The following is a 12,492-nucleotide window of genomic DNA, read 5'->3' as shown; positions in this document are numbered from 1 at the left end:
TAACATCCTGACAAATTTAGTTTATGTATTTATTTACTTCTTGGGTTTTTTCAGACAGAGTTTTACTCAGTTGCCTCTTGATTATAGGTGTGCACAACAGGCCTCAGCTTGATAAACTAATTTTGAAAACAGTCTTCATGTGGTAAGACAAAGACAAGCACATGGAGATTTTCTGATACCTTGACATTCAGTTTTAAAATAATATCCAAAAACAGGGCCGGGGATTTAGCTCAGTGATTTCACCGCCTGCTGCACAAGCACAAGGACCCAAGTTCGATCCCTAGTACCAAAAAAAAAAAAAATAATAATAATAATAATAATAATATCCAAAAGCAAACAAAAAACAAAAAAATAGTATCAGAAGGTCTGGGGATTTAGCTCAGTGGTTCCAGTGCCTGCCTTGCAAGCGCAAGGTCCCGAGTTCAATCCCCAGTACCAAAAAATAAATAAATAAATAAATAAAACCTAGCAATGTCCTCAGAAGCAGCCTCAAGGCAATGCTGGAGGAGCCAAGGATGGAGGCCTTGAAAGGAAAGTGCTGTCACTGGGAAGGGAGAGGGTTCAAGGGAAAAGCCATCACAACAGGAGGTCCCGATAAGAGGTGAGAGTGCAGATGGAGAAAGAGCAGCAGGCAGAGCTCGCAGCACATGAGAAAGTGGTAGTTTTCAAAAGAAAACACAATTTCCAGGTCCTAGCAGGTGCAAGGACCTGAGTTTGATCCCTGGTACCGAAAAAAAAAAAAAAGAAAACACAATTTCCAGTGCCAAGGAAGAGCAGGTGGAGAGCAGGGGGTGCTGAAGAAATTACAGGATGCTCTGGAGAAGAGACGACTGAGTCACATCCAACCATTTCCTGTCACCTCCTCCTCTTTCAAGAAAAGCTACTATGTGGGCTGGGGATTTAGTTCAGTGGCATGCGCAAGGTCCTGAGTTCGATCCCCCATACCAAAAAAATTAAAAGAAAGGGTAAGGGACAATTCATGTTCTTCTTCCATCTTCTGCTGGTCCTGGGAGTGAGCTCTGCTCCTCACTACTGAACTGAGCACAAACTAGCTGATACTGTGACATCTTGGTAAGACACCACGTTTCAGAAAGCACTTTTGAGATTTCCAGTCAAACCTGGCTCATAACGCAAACCCCAACACCTTATCATTTCTTATCTCCATAAGAACAAACACTCTCTGATAAAGGCTGTTTCTGCAGACTTTGTTCATCCTGCACCTTCTCTTTTCCAAGCTAATGCACTCAGGGTTTCCCCATTACCAGGAGACCCTGGTTTCCAGTCTTCCCCTTGCCACTGCCTTGCAGACCTGCAGGGTTACCATCTCCATGAATCACAGTACCCAGAACAAACACACATCACCATGGAAACAAAAGCAAACAGACAGAGGTCACTGTGAAAATGTGCAATGGTCGGGGATGGGGGTATAGAGGATTCACACAGGGACAAAGACAGGTGACAGAAAGCAACCAGGGACTCTTGGACAGGCAAAAAACACATGCAGGTATATACAAGGCCACAAAGAGGCATGAAACACATTCTGGTGTTAAGTCAAGGAATGGTAACTCATCAGTAGTAAGTGTTCTATTATAAGAAATATTCTGCCACAGAGCCATCATGAGCCTTAGACAAATAGCAGGTCTGTTTTACCTTTGGCAAAACTGAATTCTTAAATCCTGCTCTGCCTCCCAGAGGATGCTGGGAGAACTGAAGGAGGCATTTGGAAGCTAGGGGAGACATGTGAAATATTGGTGCCATTTTATAGACGGGCTCCAATACCACAGCAGGACCAGAATGGCAGGCTTGATTTGACACCAGACTGGAAAAGGAGGTTTTAAACTGAGCAAGGTTGTCACAGAGGAAAAAGAGTAGAGGGCTGGCTCCCAAACCTGCAATGGGATCTTCAACTATAATGGTGATATTCCTGGGGCATCCTGCAGGCAGACAGGTACAGAGGAGAGTCCAGACAAAGCAGACAAGGTTAGAGGGAGAGAAAGAGAAAAAGTGTCCTTTTACCGGGTAGAGGGGGACAAACTGCAAGAAGAAACCCCAGTTCAGCAGGAGAGAGAACTCAACACAGAAAGCTATGCATGGCCCTACTCCCTCAGACCCTTCTGGATAGGTTTTCCCTGGCTCTGCTTCCCATGCAGGTTACCGAGTTGTCTGGAATCTACATGGACTCAGGGCAGGAGCAGGGAAGTTTCCCACAGGCAAAGGCCAGGGACCTGGAGTGCGGTAGAACCAGGCCTGCAGTTGGTGGGCCGGGAAGATCTGACCCAAGCGTCCTCACACCTGAGGAAGCTCACAGGGAGACAGGTTTTGGTTAGGGGGTTTTCTCCTGAAGAGTTCCCATAAGTCCAATTCTTGAGGGAAAATAGGAATACAAATTTGTCATTCACAGATTTCAAATGAGGCCCTTAGTTTTCATCTTTCTACAATAGTAGAGAGAGCAGCAGCAGCTCCGTTCCTAAAAGAAATTCTTTTTTGTCTTATTAAATGTTTTATATTGTATTTTAATATTTTATTTCTGGGGGGTTCTTGATCCAGAATGGCTACTTCCTGTTACAGAGACTGCTACAAATGAAACCCAGCCAAAGCCTGCTAGATTCCAACAACCCAGGAATGATGACGGCGGGGACATGGCCAAAGCAGTGAGACCCCCTGGCCTCTTCAGGTCGAGCTCTCCTATCCTCTCGCATTTCCGGACGTGAGCCCAGGGCCAGGGCCTCCTCACCTGACTGCCTCAGCCTGAATTAGTGACACAGCTGGCGACCCCACCTCTTTGCTCACAGGGTCCCATTACCCTACATTCACTACATCCCCAAGTTTAATCAGGGAGCCCTAATATCACTTGGTGCTGATATTATATCCTGACCAAATCTCTCAAGAAATCACAGGAAGGGGAGGAATTTAACAGGATTATTTTTAAAGCTCTTTAACACTTTCCCTCAGCCTGAGAGAGACATTGAAAACTTGAGCTGTGATGAGGCCCGCTGTGCTCGGAGGCTAAGGAACTACTGAAGGAATCCCAGAAGCACTTGGCGCTCGGAACTATGGAAAGGGACAAACATAGACACGGCAGAGATTCTTGAGTGTGAGTATTACATCACGAACCTCTCCGGCTCCTTATGAAGCACAATGTCCACCATCAGAAACACAAATCGCGCCCCTGCCATCTGCAAGGCCTCAGGGACAAACCTTCCTCCCACCCTCAATGCCGGTGCTCTTGCTGATTGGTGGCAGCTGCTCATCCTGACCTGGGGCTCCTCTGGTGGCAATGTTGGTGTCCGAGTGGGAGCGGATGTGGCTCTTCTTTGTCACTCCAGTGACAGGGAGCGTCTGCCCCTCTGAGAAGCTGGACCTTCGGGGGACACTGGGCAGCTGGCTCTGCCTGCTGCCCTCTTCTTCCCCTAAAGAAGACGTGGCAGAGCCTGGCTTCTGGGAGCTGACGGAGGAGAACAGCTTCAAGCTGCTGCTCCCGCCATTGCTGCTGGGGCTCTGACAGCTGCCAGGCTGGCCTCGGGGGTCCAGGCTGCCGATGGCCAGGTACTCGGGCCCCTCACTGCCATCACTCGGTGAGTCACTCTGGCTACTGGCCCATGATACCTCCAGCGGGCTGGTTGCGGCCCTGGAGCTCATCTCTTGTGGGGTCGACAGGGGCGCTGAGGCTGGTGCCGAGTCTGAAAGCTGGGGGATGTAGGTGGTTTGCTCTTCTGCTGGGGCCAGGTGCCCTTGGACTTCCTGGGGTCTCTGGGGAGGGCCACAGACTGTAAAGGAAGTGGTTCTTCTCTCTAGATAGGAAAGAGGAAGGGGAAGGGGTAAGAAAGGTAAGTGGGGGCCCTGCGGCTTACGTGAAGGCTTCTCCATTATCAAGGACAAACTCCCTACTGTCACTGGGCAACCAGGACACAGGGTGTCACCTCAGAAAAGCTGAATCAATTAAAGTTACTTAGACGGAGCTAAGTCAAGAGCACAGGCTCTTCAGACAGTGGCTCTAGTACCTGATAGCACGCATTCTTCATCTGTACAAAGAGCACTAATAATAATAACATCTCAAAGGACTGTTTGCAGGATCAAATGAGGTAGTTATATATATATAAAACACATTTTATATACATATATTTATACACACATATATATTTATGTACATATATATGTTGGTGTTTTTTTTTTGGAGACAAGGTCTCACTCGTTCAAGTTGGCCTTGAACTCAAACTCACTATGTAGCCCAGGCTGGCCTCAAACTTGTGGCAATCCTCCTGCCTCAGCCTCCTGAGTGCTGGGATTACAGGCATGCACCACCAAGCCTGGCTTGATGATATGTATACACTGATTACAACAGAATCCAGCATGTTTTAGGCACTCAATAAGTGTCAGCTATTATTTCAGTGCCTTCTTTGCAATATGAAATAGAAATCCAAGTCCTAAAAACACCTCTTTCCTGCTACCTTAATGCTTCTACTGAATTATCTTAGGCTGGCTTCCCTGTACCTTTTTAAGGAGTCTGCTGTTGAGACCTGAAGATTGACAGAGTGAACATCAGGCTGTGAGCACTCAGAGTCACCTCTTTTCCAGGCCTGGAGATCATGTATCAGCCACCCCTGTGTCCCCGTACCTGAGCCGTGGTTGGCCATGGACTGGTGCAGGCCGGAGGAGGCCCCGAAGTAGGAATGCTGAGCACAGCTGGTCCGTGGGATGTGTGTGGAACCAGGCAGAGCTGTCAGGCTCTGGCTTTTCGTCACCAGCAGCGGGCTCTCATGCTTTCTGGCAAACTAAAAGAAAATAAAACACGTGGGACTTGAGGACAGAGGTCTGGGGAGGGGCTGGCCCTGCAGAAGTGCTGTCTGACCTGGCCCTCGAGGCAGTGTGGACAACAGCCAGAGCCTGGACATGGCACACCAGCCTCTGCTGGGCGACAACTAGGAAACTGAGTTCTAGGCACCTGCAGTTCTGTACTAGGCTCCTTCTGGGCGCTGAGTGGAGACAGCACCAGAAGCACTTAAGCCTCCCCTGTGGAGTCAAAGGTCAGATAGGACAGGGTTCTGTCCCATCTCTGGTCACTCAGAAGCTATTTGGTCCCAACTTTGGACAAGTGACTAGCCTACTCTGCCTTAGGGGCTTCCTTTCTAAAGAGATGAATGCCTACCTTCAGGAGATGTGAGGATGAAATGGGAAGATGTGTGTTCTATACAGGGCATCCTGCCTGGCGTGCAGAATATTCAGTGGATGGCAACTGACAATCAAACTTAAATTACCAGGAGAGATGAGGACACTCTGCCCTAAAAGGAGTAAGGACTCTGCCTCTGCTCTAGCTATTGGTAATGAGGTGTGTTAATTATAGTTAACAAAATTAGCCCCATGTACCACTAAACCATACAAGGTAAAGCCTGCTCAGATTCAGGTCTCTGTCTGTCTGTCTGTCTATCTCTCTCTGTTTTTGTTTTGTTTTGTTTTTTTGAGACAGGGCCTCACTATGTAGTCCAGGCTGGCCTCAAACTCTTGGCAATCTTCCTGCCTGAGAGTATAGGCTTGCACTACCATACACGGCCAGAAGGATCCCTCTCCTGGCCAGCTCTCTGTCAAGCCTGTCCTTAAAAGGAGGTCCTTACTCAGACCAAGGGTCCCAAGGGTTTAAACACAGCCTGCCCTGTTTCCATAGACTTTGCACTTCAGTGAGTACACAATGGTGCCTGCCCTTCACAAGCACTTTTTAGCACCTCTCAGCCACATCAGGCACTCGCTACTGAGGGACGCCCAAGCAGCTAACTCAGCCCCTCACCATGGATGCGTCGATCTGAGCCAGCAGGCGGGGGTTGTTCTGCTCCACGGCTTCCAGGCACTGCAGCATGGCTGTCACGTGCGCGTCGCTGAGCAGAAAGGCGCTGTCTGGGGACAGAGAAGCGGCCATGGTGATGGCTTCTGTCTCCCACATGGCCTCGGGAGAGAGGAGCCCAGGGGAAGAGAAAGGGAGAAGAGAGGTAAAAAGAAGCTCGGATATGCAGGTCACTGTGAGGAGAGGGAAGGGGACAGAGAAACTGAGTGTGTGCAGTGGAGCACAAGGCCAAGGGAAGAGACTTCTAAGTAGGACCCTGGCTGCCCTCCCTGCCCACTGCTTCCGACCGGGAAACGACTCGCAGTTGCCCAGTGCCTGGCTGCTGTGTGAGCGTCAGCACCAGCCACCAGCGGGGAGGAGAGCATAATCAATGCCGGGGTGGTCTGTGTGCCTGACTGCAGGGGGCCAGGCAAGGGTCTGTGTGTGTTTTTCAAGGAAGGAGAGGTGGACTGAGGACGTGATTCTGAGCAGACACTCCATGGTGTCAAGTGACAAACACGAGGTCTGGGGCTGGAGGCGCCCACAGAGGCGCGGTGCTGCAGAGGACAAGCAGGAAGTAGATGTAGCGGGACCCACCTGTGTAGAATTTCCGGATGTACTGCCTGTCCCCCAGCAGGGGCCGCAGCTGGGCCGAGAGGCAGTGACACTGCAAACTGTGCTGCAGCCACAGCTCCGCGACAGCGTGCTGGCTCACACCTGAGACATCGCTCTGTCCATCCTCATGCAAGTTGATGAACTGGGACATAAGGAGGCGCAGTCAGAACACACAGACAGAGCCCCAGCAACCCATGAGCCCACAGGTAGGGAAGGGGAGGCAGGCAGAGTACTGTTCCGCTGGGCATGGTGGTGCACGTGTGGAATCCCAGCACTCTGGAGGCTGAGGCAGGAGGACTGCTGTGAGTTCAAGGCCAGCTTGGACTACATAGGGAAACTTTGTCTCAAAAAAAAAAAATAGGAAGGGGGGTGGGGAAGGGAGAAAGAGAGAGGGAATCCTGAAGTTGGAGAATGAAGGAGGAGAATAATAGCTTCACAGTGAGCAGCTAAGCCGTTAACTGGCATGCAACTCCAAGACAAACTGCCACATCTGGCTCTTTATGCTCTATCTCCAAAGAGGCAACTGTTCTGGGACAGAGGAAAGACAAACTGCCTCTTGGCTTTTCTCACAGACTCCTCTATTTCAGGAGCCTCTAGGAAAGAATGCAACAAAAGCCAGGGGAAAAGCATTTAGGAAAAAGGTACCAAAAACTCTCCACCCAAGCCACTGGAGCACTGCTTTTTGGCCCTACCCAGTGTTCTCTACTTGAAACCTCTCCCTCTTTGAGTGTTTTAAGCACAAGGTTTCGGAAGCCAGGATTAATGCAACAGAATGCATGAAGGGTGATTTCAGGCAGCTTCAAAGAGGAAAAGACTACAGCAATATGTTTTAGAAAAAGAAGTTTGAGGGGAGTTATTGGAAAAAATGTAAGTGAGAAGGACACAGAAAATAATGGGTTCTACTGTTGGGGTTTGGGTCCCTGATCATTTAGAAAAAAGTCACTCTTTTTTTTGGCAAGGTTTCCTATGTAGCCCAGGCTGGCCTTGAGGTGGTGATCCTCCTGCCTCAGCCCCCTCGAATGCTGGAGAAACAAGTTACTTTTCCTGATGCCACCTTAGGGATGAACTTACCAGTGGGGGTATACATGAAACAAGACTAGCCATATATTGACAAGAAGGGGAGAGGGCACTGGCTCAGGCTTGTAATCCCAGCACTCAGGAGGCTGTGGCAGGAAGATCGCCACAAGTTCAAAGCCAGCCTGGGCTGCATAGTGAGACCCTGTCTCAAAAAATCAAAAAAATAAGAAAGAAAAAAGAAGGAGGAATGATAGATATTTTGGAGTAAATTTCATTATATACTCTCTCTCTCTCTATATATATATATATTTTTTAAATTTCTATAACATAAAACTGGCAGTGATTGTTCTGGAACCAGCCGCGTATCTTCAGCCAAGTCACCTAACTTCCTTGAGCTCAGTTTTTCTGGCTAGAAACCAGAGGTCTCATCTTGAGCGAGTGACAGGATGGTGGGGAGCTTCGATGGCAGCTGAAGCAGTCAGGGACGCAGGTGGCTCTGTCTGATCCTGACCTCCAGAAAGCTCACACTCCTTCTCGGAGCCTCTTTCTGACCAGTGCCCAATGCATTAGTCCCACACCCCCTACTGCTCCAGGGGATCTTTTGCCATGGTCCTGGCTTTCCAAGAGCTTCCTTCTGGTGCCCTACACACGGCTCTTCCCCAGAGAAGAGAAAGTGACCCGGAGCAATGGCTCTACCACAGACCCAGCACCCTCACACCCAGCGCTTCTCCCGCTCACCTTCTCCACGTGGAGGGCGGAGTGGGGGCTGAGCCAGCGGATGTCCTTCACAAACTGCCAGTAATCTGCCTGCCGGCAACAGAGCTGCAAAGGAAAACACAAGATGAGCTGCTGGGGACGGAATCCAGCTTACTGCTGACATCCAAAGGCAGAAAAAGAGCAGAATCTTCCATGCCTCGACACAGGCTCTCAGCAGCAAAGCAACATAAACACACGTTCACCCTTTTAAAGATTAACTGTTAAAGATTTTCTCAATTTTTTTGTGTGGTACTGAGGATGGAACCCAGGGCCTTGCAAGTACTTTACCACTGAGTTACATCCCTAACCCTTTTTAAAATTTTTATTTTAAGACGGGTCTTCTTAAGCTGCCCATGTAGGCTTGGAATTTGCATTCTTCCTGCCTCAGCCTCCTAAGCAGCTGGGACCACAGGCCTGTGCCATGGCACCTGTTGTTAATCGTTCTTTTGAACATGCAAGTGTTATAGACAGTATAGAGTGAATGATCTGTTTTCTACTCCTTTCTCTCCAATTCCTAAAAGGTATTCCTAGAAGGTAATTCGTTTTTTTTTTTCCTAGAAGGTAATTCTTAAAACTGGTAAAGGTAAAGTTATTTATTAAAAACCAGAAAAAAATGTCTTCTGTGTCCACTGGAAGCAGTAAGGACACACTTGTTTTTCTCAAGCTACCCACGCCACACAAGGGAAAGGGCCACATTTAGGGTCAGAGAAATTCTTGGACTCATGATGGTCTTACACTGGAAGAGGCCAAAACATGAAAATAAAACAGGTCTATCATGAAAACCTAATTGTTGCTTTTTTGAGAATCCTTCCTGAGATTACTGGGCAGGAGTTAAAACTGAAATCTATTCTTAAAAATATAGAACTAAGGGGTCGTCCATGGTAGGCGGTATGAGCAGCTGCCCTGGCGGAGCTTGGAGCATGGTGGCACATACCTGTAATCCTAGCATTTGGGAGACTAGGAGGATCCCTGCGAGTATAAGGCCAGCCTGAACTACATAACGAGACCCTGTCTCAAAAACACAAAACAAATAAGCAGAAAGTAAAACTTAAGTTTGAGGCCAACCCGGACAACTTAGTGAGACCATCACAACAGGCTCCATGCCCACATTAAACGGGGAGGGGGGAAGGAGGTATAGTGATGCACACCTGTAATCCCGGCACTCAGAAGGCTGAGGCAGGAGGATCACCTCAAGTTTGATGGCAGCCTAGGCTACACAGTGAGTTCAAGGTCAGCCTGAATTACATAGTGAGACCCTGTCTCAAAAAAACAACCAACCAAATTCTATACATACATACATACATACATAAAAAACAATTCCTCCACCTGCCTCACGCCATGGCTGGGAGAACTAGGTGAGGATATTTTAAAAAATACATATTAGGGCTGGGAATTTGGCTCAGTGGCACCGTGCCTGCTTTGCAAGTGCAACATCCTGAGTTTAATCCCAGGTACCAAAAAAAAAAAAAAAAAGCAAACAAACATATTAAACTACATGCTGCACATAAAAAAAAAAATATATAGAACTAACACAAGTATGAAGAGACAAACCAATCAAAGGAACAAAATAAACATCCCAGAAAGAGACCTCAACATAAACCAGAACTCAGTAGATGATACAAACACATCCAAAATTAATGGTAGGACAGTGATGAACAGTTATATGACAACAAATTGGATAACCAAGAACAGACAAATTTACGGACATGTATAACCAACCAAAACTGAACTGTGAAGATAAAACAAACAGACCAACAATGAGCAACAATACTGAATCAATAAATGACTAAAAAGAGTCCAACAAAGAAAAGTCCAGAACCAGATGGCTTCGCTGCTGATTCCAAACTCATTCTATGAGGCCAGTATTACCCTGATGTCAAAGACAAATAAGGATGCACACAAAAAAGAAAACTATACATCAGTATTCCTGATGGATGTAGAGGCAAAAATTCTCAACAAAGTATTAGCAAGCTGAACTCAACTGCACATCCAAAAGATTACACACCCTGATCAAGTGGGATTTATCCCAGGGAAGCAAAGATGGTTCAATATGCACAAATTAGGTAACATTATAGAATCGCTTCTTGGCCTTTTGGCTAAGATCAAGTGTAGATAACATTATAGATCACATCAAAATGACAGGCAAAAATATTATGATCATCTCAACAGGGACTGATAAAGGTACAAATATTTAATTTCTCTATAGGGCTGGAGAAGTAGTTCAGTGGTAGAACACTTTCCTAGCATACATAAGGCCCTGGGTTTGAAAAGACCCAGCACTAAAAAAAAGTTCCTACATAAAACTGAAAAAATCAAGGCCCAGGGATGTAGCTCAGTGGCACAGTACCTGCCTGGCAAGCAAGAGGTCCTGAGTTTGATCCCCGGTACCAAAAAAATAAAATAAAATTGAAAAAACAGTATGAATGTTAGTATTTTTATAAAAGATTTAAAAATACGTAAAAAACTGGAGAATTTATCAGAAGGGAATTGATTAAATAAATTAAGGCACATACATGACACATGTAATATTATATACACATTAAAAATGATGCCACACATTGGTGAAGAGTGGCTGGCTTTCCAACTCTCCTGACTAGGAAAGAAGCACTCGAGTTGGGTATAAGCTGTTCTCTAGAATAACCATGCACTTTTACTGCCACCAGAAAAGTTGTGGCATCCTGAGAATCGGTCATTTTGTGTTCTCCAGCCTATTCCTGGCACTTGTGCTTATTATAATTTCATGTTTAGAATAATGATTGAAATAACTGATATAACTGAAATAACTGATATATTCATAAACACTAAGTAGTATACTTTCAAAAGCCTAGTCACTATAAAAATATAAAATTAGGTGGAGGTAAGCCAATTTTTAGAAATCAGAAACAAAAACTAAAAATGTAGATTTTATATTCATATTACAGGATCTTTAAATTGTTGGTCCACACCTGTAATCCCAGCCAGCACTTGGGAGACTGAGGCAGGAGGATCGCCATAAGTTCAAGGCCAGGCTAAAACCCACAGTGACACCCTGTCTCAAAAAAATAAATAAATAAATAAAATAACAATATGGTCATAATGGTAAAGATTTCCAAATGCCTTAAGTGATTAAACAAGAAATACACAACTCATATTCCATAACACATCCCTATGAAAACACGCAAGGATCCAGTCAATGCGAATCACTGCACTCCTCCTCCTCCAAGGACATAATATCCAGAATAGCTTCCTGATGACAAAGCAGCCTGGCGTTTATCTTTACGGAGGAAATGAAAGGGCAAAGTAAGTCGTCAACACTGACTTCATGTTTCAGATCTCCACAAGGCGGAACAGAGCAGCAACGAAACTGGCAGGGATCATCTGTCTCTGATGCTTCCCACCAGAGCCTCACTTGCTACGCGCACGTGTGTACGTGTGATAGATTGGCCTGGTTTGCTCTGCTTCTGCTTATGAACATAACTGCTCTCTGCAAGTGACCGAACACTGATTACTTTTCATTCTGACACTCAACTGCTTTCACAGACATCATCACTTTTAGTGATTACAACAGGATGTGTTAACAGAGGTTCGCATTTAACAACCATTTTTTCATTTGAGAATCTCACTGACTTTACTACTTCATCAAGACACATTTTCTTTCTCTGGTATTCGTGGTCAAAGTGTCTTGAAATATGGTCAAGTGATGACTACAGATGAGAATGCAAAATTAGTAATGAGAAGCTGGGTATGGTGGCACACACCTGTAATCCCAGCATCGGGAGGCTGAGACAGGAGGATCACCAGGACTTGGAGGCCATCCTGGGCTACACAGTGAATTCAAGGCCAACCTGATCTACATAGCAAGACTGTGTCTCAAAAAACCAAAAACAGAACAAAACAAAAATTCCAGGACAGCCAGGCATGGTTGTGCATGCCTACAATCCTAGCATTCTGGGAGGCTAAGGAAGGAGAAATGTAGATTTAAGTCCAGCCTGGGCTACTTAGTAACTTAAAGAGAACCTGTCTCAAAATAAAAAACAAAAAAGGACTGGAGATATGGCTCTGTGCAAAGGTCCTGAGTTCAACCCCTAGTAATAGGAAAAAAAAAAAAAAGAAATCCAAGAAGAAGTAATTCCAGGCAAAGGAACTAAAGAGTGGTCACAGAAGTAGGACAATGCCCCTGGGACCTAAGAAGATGATGTCATACCAGTCAAGCTATGATAGTGGCCAATGGTATCACACAGAAGACCATGGTCAAAGGAGAAAGGTCCACTGGATTAGGTGACACAGGTGTCATTTTTCTTAAACTGTACCGT

At 46.2% G+C, this 12,492-nt stretch overlaps 1 protein-coding gene and 1 pseudogene across 6 annotated transcripts in view; one reads left to right on the top strand and one right to left on the bottom strand.

Annotated features, from left to right (window-relative positions):
* The window catches only part of Rubcn (rubicon autophagy regulator), a 66,769-nt gene that overhangs the window by 18,905 nt on the left and 35,372 nt on the right, over positions 1 to 12,492 (bottom strand). For 4 of the 6 annotated variants that reach the window (XM_004834671.4, XM_004834672.3, XM_021254865.2 and 1 more), the window contains exons 3-8: positions 8,183 to 8,266; positions 6,410 to 6,569; positions 5,780 to 5,886; positions 4,616 to 4,772; positions 3,258 to 3,791; positions 1,890 to 1,934 (exon numbers count right to left, since the gene is read on the bottom strand). In XM_004834671.4, the coding sequence (XP_004834728.1) occupies positions 1,890 to 1,934; positions 3,258 to 3,791; positions 4,616 to 4,772; positions 5,780 to 5,886; positions 6,410 to 6,569; positions 8,183 to 8,266 (1,087 nt within the window). The remainder of the gene's footprint in view (positions 1 to 1,889; positions 1,935 to 3,257; positions 3,792 to 4,615; positions 4,773 to 5,779; positions 5,887 to 6,409; positions 6,570 to 8,182; positions 8,267 to 12,492) is intronic. The other 2 variants (XM_004834673.4, XM_087186611.1) reach the window with 1 other exon arrangement.
* Positions 10,277 to 10,449, top strand: LOC147825373 (U2 spliceosomal RNA; annotated as a pseudogene).

Source organism: Heterocephalus glaber, unplaced genomic scaffold, assembly GCF_053883595.1.
Source record: "Heterocephalus glaber isolate CG9 unplaced genomic scaffold, H.glaber_assembly_v1.0 deba00001504, whole genome shotgun sequence".
In the NCBI taxonomy this organism is placed as follows: Eukaryota; Metazoa; Chordata; class Mammalia; order Rodentia; family Bathyergidae; genus Heterocephalus; species Heterocephalus glaber.
This window is presented reverse-complemented; position numbering and strand designations above follow the sequence as displayed.